This window comes from Gekko japonicus, unplaced genomic scaffold (assembly GCF_001447785.1).
Source record: "Gekko japonicus isolate JY-2015 unplaced genomic scaffold, Gekko_japonicus_V1.1 scaffold2100, whole genome shotgun sequence".
NCBI lineage: Eukaryota > Metazoa > Chordata > Lepidosauria > Squamata > Gekkonidae > Gekko > Gekko japonicus.
The window spans coordinates 97,841-115,746 of record NW_015160283.1 but is presented as its reverse complement, the minus strand read 5'-3'; the positions used below and the strand labels follow the sequence as shown (position 1 = coordinate 115,746).

Genomic DNA, 17,906 nt, shown 5'->3' with positions numbered 1-17,906 from the left:
TGGCTCTTTGGCTTGGAAACAGAGATGAGCACCGCCCCCTAGAGTTGGATTCGACTGGCTTTCGAGTAAGGGAAACCTTTACCTTTCTAAGCCCAGTAAAAGTAACAACAAAAGGAAATGTGGCATTGTGGGTTGATGGCATTGTGAATGTGGTTTTCCAAGAGTCCCTGGGTTCCACAGACAAATAATGTTTTGGATGCAGAACAGCATTTCTGTGGCTAAGTTTTTCTCCCCCTGCTTTTCAGGTAGACCTGCTGCTGTAGGTGATATCTTTAGCAGCTGCTGTTATCCAGGTAGGTAGGTAGGTAGGTAGGTAGGTAGGTAGGTAGGTAGGTAGGTAGATAGATAGATAGATAGATAGATAGATAGATAGATAGATACCCTGCAGCAGAGGTAGTTGTTGAACAGCAGTCGACAAAGAGGGTGACAATAGTCAGGAAGGGACTTTCTTAATTTCTTTAGCCTACTTTTCAGCTGTACATCCAAGATACGGCTCCCCGCTTAGGAGCTCCCCGTCTAGGTAGCTTTCAGGGCTTAGCAGCTTCACAAGTAGAACTGCATCAAGTGGTTTTAGATTAGGCCATATTTCTGAGCCTTTCAAAATCAATAGGGGTCTACAGTTTAGGTTTTGCTTCTGTGGTTTCTTTTTCTTTTCTACAGTGTGTAATGGTTTATATGTTTTTAAAAAAGAACAAAGCTGATGGTGGTAGCAGTGCCCTTTCCAGCTTCAGAACTGAGAACTTGTGAGGGCCTGTGAGGTACATAGTTGGCAGAATGAAGTAAACTGTGAAAATCACTTCTCAAAGGAGCAGCTGGAGCTTTGTCCTCCTTTCCTGCTTTGATTAGGGTTGGCTGTTTTCTCTCTCTGTTGTTCTTAGACAGAGTGTCTGTACTAACTGCTACTATTCCAAACAGGGGAAAGCCATGCATCTAAAGTTATTAATATATAGGTACTGGGTGGTGCAAGTATCATTATGTAATCTGTTATTTTTCCTCGAGCCGCCATAGGCATTATTATTCATGTCATAAAAGTAGGTGGATTGATACTTCTGACTGAATTTCATCCTGTTAACGCAATCAAGTTTGATATGGCCAGCTTCTGCTTAATGTCATACCACAAATTGCAAAAGAGAAGAATAATGGTTAATTATTACAGTGGTTTCACTGTTAGGAGTCACTTGAAACCAGGCAACGGCAGATTGCCAAAGAGAAAGGGCTGTGTTTGGGAACATATATGTGACTTCTTATCTGAGGGACTTACTGCCCAGTTTTGTTAACAGCTGTGGCTTAGTGGCATTGCAAGCCCTGTTTCATCCTGCGTCGGAATAAGAAGGCTGCTCAGCTTTCCTGGGTCTCTTAGCCAGACTCTCCTTTCTCTGCTCCCAAGTTCTACACTCTCTCTGGGTAAACTTTCCTGGCCACCACAGGCTATGAATTAAGGGAAGTTTCTGCCTGAGTGATGTAAACCCAGGTCCCTTCTGCTGCTGCTGTTAGAGGCTTAGAGGCTCAGCTTCACTTTGCCATGTTTCCTGCTTTTCTTGCCTTAGCTCAGTGGCACTCACCCTGTGGGTCACAGAGAGCCACGTTTGTAATTATCGCCAACCAAAAGAGGACACACATGCCTTGCAAGAGCAACAGACTGAGTAATGATTAAAAATATTGGGAATAAACTTGAAATCCTCTTTCTCTGCCACTCACACATTCTAAATTCCTGGCCACCACAGCGGTTCGCCAACCCAGCGGTTCGAAAGGTAAAAACGAGTAGATAAATGGGTACCTGCCCTAGGTGGCAGGGGGCACCCACCTCCTGGTTCCGTGCCAGGAGTGTTGGCAGCAGCAACGGAGGTGAAAGGAGGCAGCGGCGAAAAACAACAATGGCTGATATCCGGATGACCAAGTGTAACGATATGAGCTTATGTTTGTATTTCTGTATAGTGGTGATGCTGCTTATGTGTGTCTCTAGCATGAATACCTATGCAATATGTATTCAGGGATTGCTGTTTGGTTGTGTTGCTTTGTTCTGCATCTCATGCTTGCCTAGAAATAGGCTGGCCTGGGCCTGCCGTTGCACATACGGACCATGTGCGTCCCTGGAATGTATCCCATGACTCTTTGGGATGGAGAAGACACCGCGCCATTGCACCCACTTGGAGAGCTGTGGAAAATCCCCAGCGAACCCCGGCATTCTTGGAATGGAAAGAGCAAGTGACCCTACTCCCTTAATCTGGTTTGGAGATCTAAAGACAATAGCGTTTATGGCTTTGGAGCAGGAACCAGATCTGCAAATCAAGAGGGTGTCCATGGGAACGGAAGATTCACACCTTGCCAAAAGGCACCTTTGATGTAGGAGTAGGATCTGCATATTGCCACCACCCCTTAGGAGAGCGTCATCCCCTTCGTCATCCCCTCGTCACCCCCTCTTCATCCAGTAGTGATAGTTTAGAGGACGGGTTTGATAGTTTATGGCTGGATAGCACATGCCCCAAAAAGAGTTTATTTAAGGAGAAACTCTCCTTTGTCTCTCTGGTTAACCCACCCTTCCCATAGCAGTGCACTAAGGTGCTACAAGTGACTCTACTACTTAAGTTCTCCGGAGTCGCGACCCAGAGAGCTCACACGTGGTTTGGCTGGTCCTACCTGTGTGCCTTGGAGTTCACGAGCTGCTGCATTTCGGCTGCCCAGCGTTTCAAGGAGGAGAGTTCTTCCTCAGCTGGACCTCAGATGAGTATAGCCGTGCCCCATTGTGTCTTCCCCATTTTGATGCTTTTGTTATTTTCTATGCTGTAATTGTTCTAATGTACTATTGTAACTAAGGAGCTTGTATGAATTTGTGTGATTCCGATTTTGTATGCCTGATGAAAAACCTTTAGTAAAGACAACATTTATTTAAGGACTAGCGTGTTGTCTCACTTCCTGGGATATAGCCGAGCGTCTCATTCGCCATCCGACCTCTGTATAGACTGGTATAGAACTTACGCACAGCCACAAACACCCAATTTTCCTTGGTAGATAACTTGGATTGGGTCTCCAGGAATTTCCTGGAGAAGTTGGCATAACACAAGACCTGACGGAAGGCAGAGCGAACGCAGGATGCGAGATGCAGGCGAAGCGGACGCAGGACGGCGCAGCCCGGCTGGAGCCGGAAGGACGTGAGCCGAAGAAGCATTCGCACGCAAAAACACTGAGCCTCCGGGAGAAGGTCGCCGGACAGCCAGAAACAAGCCAGAAAAATGACAACAACATGTGGACCCCGCCGGGAGAAGAGAGAAGGCGCTGCCAACCGGGTGTCGATAGGGAAGTCCCTCCCCTTGTGAAATGTGGCCCTAGGTAGGTCTAATCACTACTATATAGTAGTAAGTCTGTAAACCGCTCTGAGACCCACTAGGGGTTATGGGCGGTATATAAGCCTCATGTAAATAAAAATAAAAATAAAATAAATAATGTTAAAAATAGGATGGGCTATTGATTCTTGGAGCACTGATCTGGATAAGGCATGCTGGCCTGATCTCATATGATCTCAGAAGCTAAGCAGGGTCAGCCCTGGTTAGTATTTGGGTGGGAGACCACCAAGAAAGTCCAGGGCTGGGACTCAGTAGCAGGCGATGGCAAACCACCACTGAACGTCTCTTGCCTTGAAAACCCTACGGGGTCAACACAAGTCAGCTGTGACCTGATGGAACTTTATATGAATACATTGATTCTTGGAGTTACAACATGCAGAAATCATCCATTAACTGGGTCCTTTCTCCCTGTTGCTTCAGGAACATGTGCTCCAGGTGAATTGTAGAATGGCTTAATTATGGTGAATGACAAAATGGCTTAAGATGCTTCTTCCTCATGCCAGGGATTTTGTCATCTCCCTTTGTCCACCCCCTTGTAGGTCATCTTTCTCTTCCTGTCCCGAAGGGAGAGTAACTATCTTCACTTTGGCCTCTAATGCTCTGTTTCCTATGCGCAACTCTTTGGCTGAAGTGTGAGATGTGAGCTGTTAAGTCTTTCCTTCTCCCCAGGACCAAACCTTTTCTATGGCACTGTGCATTTCTCTGTGACTGAGAAGTGAGTTGTTCCTCTGTGTCTTTGCTATCCAGCAAGGAGTCCCTTATGGTCTCTGAGCTTGTATAGAGTGCGAACCCAGTAATAGTACACTTTGATGTAATTTCTGAGGTGTAAGATGTTTCCCCACAGCAACCAAGGAAGAATTAACACTTAATACTTAGAGCAACATCTAGACTCAGCAAGCAAAGGCAATCCAGTGATTTGAATTGCAAGATGGAATTAAGAAGCCCTGATAAATATTCCAAGGGAATCAAACCCCAATGGACAAACAGCCCCCAATGATTCCACCCTTACAACCTTAAATGGGGGCCGGGGGGGGGGGGGATTCAAAGAGCAGAAACAAAGGCAAATGGCACAAAATCACAGATTTGTAAATATATCTAACACTCACATATAATACCCATTTGTCATTTTCATAGTATGTTTGGTTTTTTATAGGCATTTCTGTGCATAAGTAATGCATCCCCCTCTGCTTAATTATATTCCTAAATTCCCACCCCATAATTTTGCAGCCTTTTTAAGCTATAATGAGTATCGTGGCAAAATTCCCTTTGGCTCTAATAGATGTAAAAACAGTTTATAAAATTATGCTTCTTAATATTCCAGATTAAAAAATATAATTTGCTTCTTCAGCATGAGCAGTGCTCAGTGAATGCTTTTAGAAAAAGGAAGTGGAACTATGCCATTCAAATAATTTTTGTTGAGTTTAGTCTCTTCTTTTTAAAAAGATATGTTTATTCTTGAATACAAAATGCAAGTTGATTGACAAAAATAATCAACAGATTTACGTTCTAATTGGCTACTTTCCCAGTCTGTCTACATTCTGTGTTAAAATTTGTGTTCATCCTTATACATACTATCATGGACATGTTTTCCTTTTTTGGAAAAAATAATCTTAGATACCAGATTTTTGGCTGCAGTTAAATCTTACATAAAAGCTAGGCTGGAGTGGGCTCCACTAGAATAGAAGGTGCCAATAAAACAGAACACAGTACGTCAAATGACTTGTTTGGCTGTGAAATCATGGCACAACCAAAAATAGTGGCAGGTTTTTGGAGAGCACTTTCTGGTGTGAGATTTACAAAGGAAAGCTTGGCGTTATAAAGGATGGCATTTCTATGAGGTGCTTATTCTGCTTACTTGATGTGATTCCAGTTTTCTCCTATGTTAACAGCCTTGAAGAAATGCAATGTACATCAAATCAAGTATGGGCTTCACCTGTACTGTACTTGACCCCAAACTATAAGTGCCTGTTTTATTCCAAGCATGAGAAAGAAACTGGTTGTTAGGAAGTAGCTGTCAATTTGGGGAAATCTGTGTATCTAGTATAATTTTATCCTTTCTCTAGGAGTGGTTTACATAGTTCTGCTTTCAGGATTTTATCCTTACACTTATTTACCCTTATTCCTAATCTCTCTATATTATAAAAGTGTTTTGGGGTGGCCCCTGGCCTATGGGGTGTCATGATTAAATGTGCTCCCTCAGCCATTGGCCCGCCAGCTGCCGCTCAAGGCTGCTGGCGTGCCATTGGCAGGGGGGGAGGCTCGCCACCTTGACCTGTATGGGTCTGGGATAGACGGACGGATGGTGAGTGGGCAGTAGGGAGATGAGCGAGGCCGGCAGCCTTGGACAGACGGCCCTTCGTTCCAGCACCTCTTGCCCGCCACGGCCTCGACCTCAGCCGGGGAGGCTGCGGGCCCAGCTTGGGGGGGATCCCTCCGCTGGCCCCGGCTGCACTCGGGGAGGGGGGAAGCAGCCATGCCGCGCCTCTCTCGCCTGGCACAGGGAAAGACCTCCGATGCAGCCAAGTGGGAGTGGCTGCCCAGAGGCCTCTGCCCCCTCCTCGCTCACATGCCGAGGCAAGCGAGCCGGGAGGGGGCCGGGGAGCCCTTTGCGGCACTCCCCGTTAGTTCTCCTGCCCTCCCGCTTTGGCCACCCAGTGCCCCCCACCCCATCCTGGCCCGGCCGCCGAGGCCATTGAGCCAGCAGGGGCTCGGGGAGCCATTTCAGGCCCTCCCCCTGGGTTCTCCTGCCCTCCCGCCCAGGCGGCCAACCAGGAGAAGCCGCCCAGAGGCCCCCCGCCCCCTCCTGGCCCTGCCACCGAGACAACCGAGCCAGGAAGGGGCCGGGGACCACTTTGGCCGCTCCGGTCCTGAGAGCCAGCCTCGCCGGAGGGATGGGCCGCTCAGCAACACAGGGGTGCCTTTGTCTCGGCCTTGGGCCGCCGTCGCATTTGGGATGGCATCGCGCCGCCACCATGGCCCAGCCCGCCCACCCGGAAGGCCGCGCCATCCGGCTCTGTGCCAGATGCGAGGGACCAGGAGGTGGGTTCTCCTGACCTCCCACCCTCCGGTAAGTGGGGGGGCAGGTCATGGGGGGCGTCGCCGAACAAGGCCGGGCAGATTTTTCCACCAGGCCCTTGACCACATCGACGGGAGCCAGGCCGGGCGCCTTCAATGCACCACGATGGGTGGGGCCGTGGTCCCACGGCCAGGTGCCCGAGCTTGCACCTGTTCTGTAGTACGGGACAAGGCCAGGTGGCTTGGCCTGGCGGGGCCTCGATCTGGTGGCGCTGGCAGGGGAAGGGCTGAGGCCAGGCGGTCCATGCCCCAGCGGACAGGCTTGCGCCCGTTGTCTTCACTCCCACAACGAGCCTGATTCCTAGTTCTACATAATCCAGAAAAGCATATAGAAATCCTTCAAGCCAGTCAGAGAACTGGCTCAAATGCTGTGCTTGCAGAATTGAGACAAACTTCCTCAAAATAACAATCTTGTTTCCCATTCAAGAGGCAGGTCTCCTCTCAATGTTGAATCCTCTGCTGTTCAACAAAATCCCTTGATCCTTTTTGGGTGACATGGAGTGCTGCAGAAATTGGGGGGAAGACAGGGAGATCTATTCCAGCTGTAGAGCTGTTGTTCATGATTTGTAGCATCCAGTGTTCAAAACTCAGCCTCTTCAAAAACATGTTTGGAAAAGGTTTTTTTTTTCCTGAGGGAGAGGAGTTTTCCCTTTGGAATTCATTGAGTATAGTAGAAGCAGTGTCAGGAATTAATTTTTTATTATAAATACAAAGCTGCAAAGCAAATTTTGTGACTATTTCTGTCACCCTGACTTGATATGGAAAATGTTACATGTTTGAGTACAGCATCTTGTGACTTATGTTTGACATACTGTGGAGTGCTGAATCTGAATCTAGAGGGATAGTAAATTATGCAGATGACCACATCAACAGGACCCCAAAAGACCCTGGATTAAAAACTAGCAACAAAAGTGGTTGTTTAAATCATCCCTGAAACAGAGTCAGATCGGACCTCATGCAAAACTATGATTTAAATATACTAGCTGTGGTCAGTATGTTCATCTGAATGTGGACCATTCTACTAACTGTGGTCCATCAAACCATGATCTAAAACCAGGGACTGAAGGTGGGTTTTCATGATGTATGAACACAGTGTCCTTGGTTGTTCCCTGATGCTGCCCTTGCTGCAATGCTGGCTTGGATACCAGCTTTTCTTTGTGCAAGACAGGATTTGAATTATTGTTGTGAGCCAAATCCTGGGCTTCACACACAAAGCATAGTTAAAAGGAACCATAGTTTCGCGTTATGTCTGAACTAAACCACAGCGCAGCAGCACGACAGACCCACTACTGTGGTAATGTTAGCAAATTCCATTGTCTCGTGCTGCAGATTTGAACTGGCGTTATATCACAACCGGTTGTATTCACTGTATGAAAAGCTACTGCTGTTATTTCACAAAGATAGCTCCCTCCCAAATAGACATTAGCACTGCCTAAACCCTATTGTACATAAATAGCCACAGGCAAACAGAACAAGATATTCTTGTTCGTGGCAATTTTATCAGAGCCTGTGTAAAACTGCAAGCCTGTGAGTAGAGCTGCCCTTGGTGGTTGAATGCTGTTACAGTACCAGGAATGTTTTAGGTGCTTTCTGAAATATGTGATGACGAAAAGGTGAGTGTGCATTGCTTCACTATCTGAATAGGACAGCCTGTTTATATCATTATTCTACACATAGGCAGCATGACTAACTTTTTAATAGGTTTTTCTGGGTGCGTGAATAATATAATTAATGTCAACACCACATGAAATTTCAAGCTGTTAAGCAGAATGATGTAATTTATCTGTTCAAGAGCAAGTGTCACACAATTTACTGTGTGTGAATGAACTCTGTTGGGGTAATATTTTTGAGCCCGCAATGCAAAAAAAATCTTTCGTATAATGATAATCTTTATGGGATGCAGAAAAGTTCTGTCACAAAACTTTGAGCAAGCCTTGTCCTCCTCGATTAATTTGTACTTTCCGTTGTGTGTTTGTCCTCTGTTAGACTTCTAGGAAATTACTGACCCATAATTTAAGTTGCGTGAAGAACAGCTTATTATTGTATGAATTCATAATTCAAGCCAAATCCCTTGACTCTGTTTTTTTCTGATGAAAGTAGTAATATGAGGTCTCTATTTCTGATCAGCAAATGATATCCCTACAATTTCTGAAAAATCATGTTCCTTGAGTTAGACCTTTGCAGTGGATACTGGTTAGGCAATGACCTAGTCAGCTACTGTTCTGTTTGTTATGTGCTCTTTGCTTAGATACAGTCATTTGCAAACAGCAATCTTTTAATAGCAGAAACAGATTTTTAAGCCTCAGAAAGGAACCAGAATGCTAGCAATTGCATATGTTGTTCCTGAAAAAATGTTGAGTTTATTCTTTTTTTATAATCCTGCGTTTCTGCAAAATGGCCCTCAATTATTATTACATTCTTAAGTGGACTACAGTTCCATTTCACTTCTGTGTCTGGAGTATTTTACTAAACGCCATATAAATGTTCAGTTTGCCAGCTACAAAAATGGAACGGCAATGTTGATCTTGCCATAAACACATTTTACTACTGTGTTTCACTATAACTTCTTGTCTATCCTTTTAAAAGTAAAAAATATTATTTTAGTTAAAAAAAATCAACTGCCCCCTGCTTGACATTATTTTTTCTTCCAAAGTTTCTCTCATTAGAGTGTCAGGATATGGAATACCACATAATTCAAGCATTTATGTCAATTTTGAGAGTTTGTTTCCATTTTCTTTTTCTTAACATTCCAGTGCCTAGTTCACGGGTCTCCAGCATGGTGCCCATGGGCACCATGGTGCCTACCAACACCTTTCTTGGCACCTACCAAGTGTTTTTAGAAAGTGGGCAGGACCAGGTGGGGCTTTTCCCAGCAAAGCTTCTGACTGGCCATTGGAGAACTGATTGGCTGTGCGGATTTTTGGAAAATGTTGTTTTGGCAGCCCCTGCTGCCACAGCGCAAGGTGACTGAAGGTAAGCTGGGGCAGCCATTTTGTGGCTGCCTCCACCTTCTCTGGCAGCCATTTTGTGGCTGTGTCCACAATACCCTGTCAGAAGTCCAAAGGTGTCCATAAGCTCAAAAAGTTTGGGGATCCCTGGCCTAGTTCATTTCTAGAACTTCCAAAATTATGTGTGAACAAAGTAAAGCTGTTGACTGCTAGAGTGTTGAAACTGATTTGATACTAGTTGCTATACTGGAAGAGAAAAAGGTCTGCCATCCTTCAAACAGTATCAGTCTGAGAATGCAAATGTATAGAATCTGGTTGATCTTTCCATTAATTTAAAGCTTGGCTTTTCCAGTTTTTGTTGTTTGAAACTACTGCATCTTCATGAAGTCCATGAACTGTTTGTCCATTGTAGAGGGTGGAAGGGCATTGCTGACATTTCATAGCATATATAAAGTTGGAAGATGAAAGGTGAATAAACCTGAGATGTCATGGCTGCTACTGTTAGGTCCTGTGATAGTGCTGTCAGAGTGAATATGGGGACAGAGCTGGTGTCTTGGTTTGTTGTAGGCCCTAATTCCTGAATGAAAGAGGAGTATCTTTGTCCAGCATTGGTTGTCTGTGTTAGGAAAAGCATTTTTGTGGGTGAGAAGTTGTTTAAGGTTAGGAGCTTGTTTGTGGGCAAGAAAAGATTTGCCTCCCAACACCTGTGAAAGAGGAGTATCATTGTCCAGCATAGGTTTAGCTAATTAATGATACACTGAGCCAGTTTGATCTGAGAGCTGTATTTGACTGTCACAGGTATTATTTAGTTTGGACCTATCTTGCAGGAAGTTATCTCTTGGTATCAGTCTGGAATTCTTTCTTTTTTTAAACCCCCGAAGGGATATTTTTTATTTTGCAATAGACTACAGAACTACAAAGAAAATATTAGGAAGGGAACTACAACTAGGGATAAAGGAAAGATAACCCCACTGTGCTAAAACCCCAAGAGGAGGAGATCTTATCCCTGTTAGTATGAGTGTTAGTACCAAAAGTGTTAATATCACAATATACTTGTAGAGTTCTTGTTTATCACCGCTTCAAATGTGTTAATATGTTAATTGTTATGAGAGAACTTTCTGAACATATTGTTCTTCGCTTCAAAAGGCCATTTTCCGAGTCCTTCTGCCTTCACTTCGGCTTTCTGTCTCTAAAATTGTATACAGCTCTGGTGGAACCTGCACCTGTTTCTGCAGCAGAGTCCTCTTCCATTCCAGAGGTGGCAGAGTCACTAGATTTCGTTTCTTCCTCCTTAGACTCTTCCTCTGTTCCCAGCTGACGCCGCAAAAACTCTTTGGGTTTAAATGTGGAGTCTATCTTCTCTCTTTTATCGTTGATCTTAAATATGACCCCCTCCGGGACCACCCATCTGTACGATATTCCATTGGTTTGAAGGAAAGAAATTAAATCTTTATAGTTTTTCCTCTTTTGTAGAATTTCAAATGGAATGTCTTTTAAAGTTTTGATGATTACATTTCCCATTTTCAGTGGAGTTGCTGATGTCGCTTTTAAGATGGCATCTCTGGTTTGTCTTCTTGAGAATCTGACCACTATTTCTCCAGGCAGGCTATTTTTTAAATACAATTGGTGTATGCCCTGTAGGCTAGCTCCATTTCTTTTACAAGTTCATCCGCTGTTAAGCCTATTACTGGAGCGATGATCTCACTAAGCACCTTCCTCAGGTCCTCCCGCTCTGCTTATGGAACTCCCTGGAACCTGAGAATCATGTTGGCTTTTTCCATCTGTAACTGCAGCAAACGATTTTCTTGGACGTTCTGCTTCGTTTCCACTTCTCCCATTCTTTTCTTCAATTTCTTGCTTGTGGTGTCTATCTCTTTAATTTTCTCATCTGCCTGCTCCACTTTTTTCTCCGTTTCATTCAGCTGGATCTGTTGAGATGCAAAGTTCTTATTCATCACGGTCAATTTGCTGGTTAATACCATCGAGTTGTTCCATCACCGGCTTAAGCATATCCGCTAGCAGTTTAATGACGTCTGCTCCCTCTTCCGGTTTTGGGCTCTGACTGCCTGGCGGTTTCGTTTTCAGCTTTCCCTGCTGGGCCGCCATTTTCTCCATTTGGTTTACAGTTTCTACCGCTTCTTCATGGCTCGAAAAACTCGCCCCACAATGACGAAAATCAAGTAAGTCTCTCAAAACACACTCGTTGTATTTCCTCCCCTCTCCCCCTTCGTATCGCTTATCAGTTCATTCGCATAAAAGGCGTCTCTCTTTGTGACCGCTTTTGTCAGCGGGGGGGGGGATTTGCTTTTTAAAGTAATCCGATTTATTCTGAACTCACGTTCATTGTCAGTCAGTTTCTCTGTCCTTGCTCATAAATCTCTATTCCGCTCGATCTCTGGCGCTTGTCCCGGTCAAACCAGCTAGTGACCGAGGGCCACACAGCAGCTGGACCGTCAGGGCAGAGGGAAGCCTCAATTCTCCGGCCTTACACCATCGAAAAGGCTACCCCTCAAAAGCCCCCTGGCCTGGAGCCTATTGCAAAGGCTCCTTGGGGGTGTCACTTGAGGTGGCACCCCTCCAGGCCACTGGTGTGCGGATCGCTCTCCCACAGCTCGGGGAGAGCGTCCACCATCACTGCTTCATAAACCGGAAGCAGTATCAGTCTGGAATTCTCGATCTGTTCCTTACTACATCAGGTGGGTATTGTAATTCTGAAAATGTCTGTTGTAGATCCTGCAAGTGAGAATCTTGGAGGGATCAGAACAGGTGTGCCTGTAGCGTACAGCTTGGCTGGTTCCTACGGTGCTACTGGACTTGAATCTAGGTGTTCTACTGCAGACTAACACAGCTACCCTTTGAAACTAGCTTTATAAAAGTAAAATACCAATGAAAGTAGTAGTTGAGTTGTCTTGTAAGCACTAATTGATGGAAAGGTTAATTTTTATATTTAGCTTTTAACAGAGCAGGAAGGATTCATAAACTGGGTGAGAAATTATTCACAGACATTAGGAAAATTCGTCTGAAGCAAGAACTTAGCCACAAAAATGCGGTTCTGAAATGCAGTAATGTGCAAGGCTGGCCTCTACTTTTCTTGTTAGTGGTTAACATTAAACCAGCTGAATATGCAGCCAGCATCTTATGCTTTTAAAAAATTGTTTTGCTTATTTAAAACCTACCATTTTAATTTGGGACAACAGCAGTGGCCATGTGAAGCGTATGTTTCTTGGATCAGCTTGCTTTGTAAGGTTCTTTCATGCCACTTTCTCTCCCAAGCCACCTATTTGCTCATGCTGCGTGTTTCAGGATCAGACTTTTAGCTTCAAATGGCTGTTTCTCAATGGCCATAAACACTGCAGTTTTAAAACAGTACATTGTGTGACATTTTCTAAAAAGTCCCTTCTAACTAAAACTGAGTTTGAGTGGTTGATCCTGTTTTAACATATCAGCTTTTGCTGATCCCATTCCTTTCCCTGTTTTTATTTTGAAAGCTTTTTGGAGCCAGAGACATTTATTTTCTTTGATTCAGTTATAATAATAATATGCTGATCATGCTGCAGTTCTTGTCCCCCAAAAAGCACTTAACAGTATTGTGAACATAAGAAATTTGAACAGTATTAATAGCTGGATCCTCAGCTGAGGTAAACAGTCCCCTTCCTCTGAATTCGGGGCCTCCTGGGACCAATGGGACAATTTCTAGTAAGTGCACTTTTATTAATAGTTGAGCTATTATAATTTTCATCAGCTAAAGTGATTTTAGTTGGCTAATGTATGTAGCCTTGTGGATTGGTGTAATCTGTGTAGCAAAAGTTTGTGCACACTTTATATTTCAGCTGCCAGTACTTTGCATGATAACCCAACCTCTGCTTCTAATCATTGATTACTAGGCAGTGTGAAGAATGAAATGGCAAGATTATGTTAAACTTTCTGGCTTGGAGAAATGCCTTATTAAATGGAGGATTACAAGATTTGCTATCCAATATTTTGTTGCCTGTTATAATGAATGCTGTGCAGTTGAATCACGTACTCGGAATTGGAGACCACTAAGGAACACATTCCTTCTGGGGTTATGCATAGTGTTAATGCTTTATGTGCTCATTTGATGTGATGCAGTCTGGCATAGCTATGTTGGATTCCTGCGTAGCGCTTATTAGTAGAACTGAGATGGTACACAAGCAATAACGTTAGAAACCTGGGGACTGGCTTGTAACAGTGAAGATTTAACACTTGTAACAATGAAGATTTTAAACGTCAGCCCTCTGACATGCTTTTTCAACAATCGGCAGCACACATCTCAAAGACGTTCTCTAGCATGGTTTAATTATGAAATGAATTTGTAGGAACCACAAGATTACTGGGGGGGAATGAGATCTAACCAGGGCTTTTTTGGTAGAAAAAGCCCAGCATGAACTCATTAGCATAATAGGCCACACCCAACAGCAGAAAATCATTAGCAGATTAGGCCACACCCCTGACTGCAGATCATTAGCATATTAGACCACACCCCCATGTCTTCCCTGGCTTGCCTGGGCGCCCTGTGGCTGCAGGGAGCCGGGGCAAGCTGACCCTTGGACAGGCCAGGGAAGGCACAGGGAAGCATTTAAATGCCTTCCCAATCCTTCCATCCCCCCCCCCAGCCCACCCACCTCAGAGTCACCAGCGGGGTCACTCTCCAGGCCTTCCTTCTCTTGTCACGCACACGCAGAGGTTTTGACTGTAGTGGGTGTGGCCAACTCTGAAGCCAGCCGGAACTCCGTTCCTGTGCATTCCAAACATAGCCCTGGATCTAATTATGGATGGATGGATGCAGATTCCCTTCCATTCTCTTCCATCTCCAGAGCTGTCATTGTTGCTTCTGCTTCTTTTACAAAAGTATATGCTGACTCAGTTTAAAACTGTCACTTTGCCTACGGTTTCTGTAACTGTGTATGTTCACCAGTTTTCGGTGGAGAAGCAATTTGAGAATCTTCCAAAATGCTTCCCACCCATGAAAGAATGGAGACTAAAACAGATGAGCTATTCTGGTAAAGGTGTCTGCCTGAGACTCTGGACTGTGGTTGGTGAACTAGATGGACCATTGGTCTGACTCATACTTCTTGTTATTTTAGGATGAGCCACAGCAGCCTTATCTTAAGAGGAGCACAGCAAAGTCAGAGAATATGTTTACCATGTATAAAGTTCAGCCCATTTAAAACACATCAGATTACCAGGGTTTGTAGAAAATACCTGTCTTAGACCTTGGAGAGCCACTGCTGTTCACAATGCAAGGCCACATGGGCCAATAAGACTGAACTGAGTTGAGTCGAATTGATCTATTATGAACTAGGAAGAAGGCCTGTTGTACCAAGAGACAATGGGCGCAAGCTCGGGGGACGGGCGGTGGCCTCCAATACCCCTTGGCTGCTCCAGTCCCCATCAGGCCAAGGCGTGTGGGCCCCTCCCCCGCCTGTCTGAGGCCCCGGTGGGCCAAGGTGGTCAGCCACGCCCCCCATGGGGTGCTCAATGTGCGCACGGGCCAAGCTGCTCAGCCTGCCCCCCGCCTGTTGGAGGCCCTGGTGGGCCAAGTGGTGTGGTGTCGTCCCTCTCCCGACTGCTGACTCGAGCCGCCAGTGGGCGAAGGTGGCCGGGCGCGCCCCTCCTCCCACAGCTGGATCAAAGCATCAGCAGGCAAAGGCGGCTGGCCGCATTCCTCCCTGCCTGTTGGAGGCCCCGGCAGTCCAAGGCGGCCGGGCTTGGGTCTTTCCCTGGCAGCCGCGCAAAGACCGGTGGCCTTGGCCGCAAGTTCCTCGGGGGCCCCCTGCCTTCCTGTACCAACCACTTAAATGTTACATTTAAAGTAAAATAACCTGCAGTGCAAATATATCTATCTATATCTATATATCTAAAGATGATAGAAGATAGATAGATAGATAGATAGATAGATAGATAGATAGATAGATAGATAGATAGATAGATAGATAGATAGATAGATGGGAGGGAGGGAGGGAGGGAGGGAGTATATAATTAACATTATGAAGAAATGTAAATCCTTTTTTGATTGAATATTATTAAATGACACTGATATGTTTGTGTTATTTTTATTCCAGTAACTCCAAAGGTAGATCAGTTTATCTGTTAAATCCTGTATGCATGTTTGTCCATCTTCGATCCTCAGTAATAGAGTTAATGTTTCCATTTCTGCATCATTTCATGGTTTTTCCCCCCATGCAAATTCATCCTATCTTTTTACAACTTGATTCATATAATTTTTACCTGCTTTGTTCATTTTTCATGTGTGTGGTACATTGTCTGTCTGTGTAAGAGTAGTGCAGATCGGTCCTAATCCTGTTCTGGAATAGCCAAATGTTCCCGTTCTGGATACATGACTCCAGCATCCACCATAGATCTCATAAATTACTGTGCTTCACATTAGTCCAATCTCACCATCTCAATGTTCAGTTCACTGCTGCTTTTTCACTGGGGTGCTATGTAATAAAGAAATTCATTGTTAAAGAATGTGTGCAAAGTGATCTCTTTAGGCATTAACCTCTGAGACAGAAGGGGTTGCCGAATTCTCCCTGACAGTCTTAAAATTGGGACAGGACGTACTTTAGCTAAACCTAAGTAAGTGGCCTTGACTTTTGCAATAACTGGCTGAGCTTCAGTATAAAGGTAGCCAGATTAAAGGATCTGGGTGGTTCCTTCTGACCTTTAGTTATGTAAATTCTGCCCCATTTTAATCTATTTTTGCCCATAATATAGCTAAAATAAGATTAGGATTGAGAGAAAAAACCTTTTGATCTTCACAAAGAAGACTGTTAATGACTCACGGCTCTTCACAGAAGCTTCATTTCCACTACAGTGAGCTTTTAAGATATATGTTTTCTTTCTCTTTTTTTTTCCTTATAGCAACCGCTTGCCAGATGTGAAGACGGCCAAGCAAAAATCAAGAGACCGTAGAAGCAGCTCATTACAGTCCAGGAGTAAGCGAAGAAAACAGTAGCAAAACAAATGTAAATATTTCACTCTCTTCAAACTTTATTCAATGGTCTTGATATGGTACCATGGAAATTACTAAAATATCCTGACTTCCTCCAAAGTCTCTGGCAATAAACCTTCCTGTCTTAAACTCATTTACTTAGAAATATATTCTGTTAGCACCACTTGTACGTAAATATGCTTTAGATCACAGCTGTAGTTGTTTATCTGTAATGGTTTAAAGTTCTGAAACAAGCTTATATCTGTATCGTCTAGACATTTCACTTTTCATTAAAGATGTTTTCATACGATATTGGTGGCTTCTGGTGTTAAGAATTCATACTTGTTAGCGAAGTAGTCTTCATTCCTACTTTTCAGTTATCTCTCTCCCTGCTCCCCACCATCCTCTCCTGTGTCATAATAACTGAGATGGCTTGGGAAAGTTGAACTCTGCAGCACTTGTAAGTGGCCCATAATTTGCTTGCTTATAAAGAAGAGAATCATTACCATAATTCATAAGCAGCTTTAAAATACTTGAGTTAAAATAGCTTAAGTGCAAACTTTGAAGACCTTAGGAAATGCTTGGAGTAAATAGAAGTCCCAAACCATAACTATTTGCTTCCTCCTTTTTTGTTGGAACTTCTCCATGTGTTAAGTGATTCTGAGTTTGTTCTAAATGTTGAAGACACAAAGGTATTGGAGGATTTCTGCAAATTTTGTGAATGAGCAATGGGCAATGAAATTGCAGATGAAACAGCAAAGTGATGCACATTGGGATGGGGTCTGAGCTGCTAATGGCAGACTGCAAAAAAGTTCTTGGGGTTGTAGCAGGCAGGTCACTGACATCAACACATTGTTTTCTTTTTTAAGCCAAATTCAATACTAGGGGTAATAAAAAAGGGATTGAAAACAAAGCTATTGATATAGCAGTGCGCAGGTGTGGCCTCATTTGAATACAAATACAGTTCTAGTTGCCATATCTCAGAAACCATATGTAAGACCTGGGAAGGTGCAGGCAAAGGCAACCGAGATAATCACAGGGTTGGAGTAGCTTTCCTGTAAGGTGAGACAAAAGAATTTAGGCCTTTTTTAGATTAGAAACAAGTTGACTAAGGGTTGATGTGATAGAGGCACAAAAATTATGCATGGTGGAGAGAAAGTGGATGGAGATATACTTTTCTCTCCTATATTAGGACTTGGGATCACCTGATGAAACTGACTGCTGTAGATTCAAGAAAAACAAAGGGGATAGTATTTCATAAATCAGTAACTGAATAGTGGGACTTGTGGTGATAGCTAGTGGCTTAGATGTACTAAAAAAGATGGGTGCACATATTTATGTAGGATAGGTTTATCATAGGTTATTAGACATGATAGCTGAGTGGGGCCTTTATGGGACAGGGGCAAAGAAATACATAGGCTTGGATGAAAATTTATTCAAATTGAAGGAGCTTGTGGAATTAGATCTTTTGTGCCTTCCACTTCCCTCTAACAGGCTCTTGCACTCCCTCAAAAGTCATTTCTGCATGTCCCAGTGGAGTCACTGTGCCAACTATATTCTGTAGGCTGCGCCTTCCTGGGCTTTTTC

At 44.2% G+C, this 17,906-nt stretch overlaps 1 protein-coding gene across 1 annotated transcript in view; it reads left to right on the top strand.

Moving 5' to 3' along the window:
• The window catches only part of RAD18 (RAD18, E3 ubiquitin protein ligase), a 176,060-nt gene extending 159,349 nt beyond the window's left edge, over positions 1-16,711 (top strand). The window contains exon 14 of the mRNA XM_015415566.1: positions 16,250-16,711. Within this exon, the coding sequence (XP_015271052.1) occupies positions 16,250-16,343 (94 nt within the window). The 3' untranslated portion in view covers positions 16,344-16,711. The remainder of the gene's footprint in view (positions 1-16,249) is intronic.
• The last annotated feature ends 1,195 nt before the right edge of the window (positions 16,712-17,906 follow it).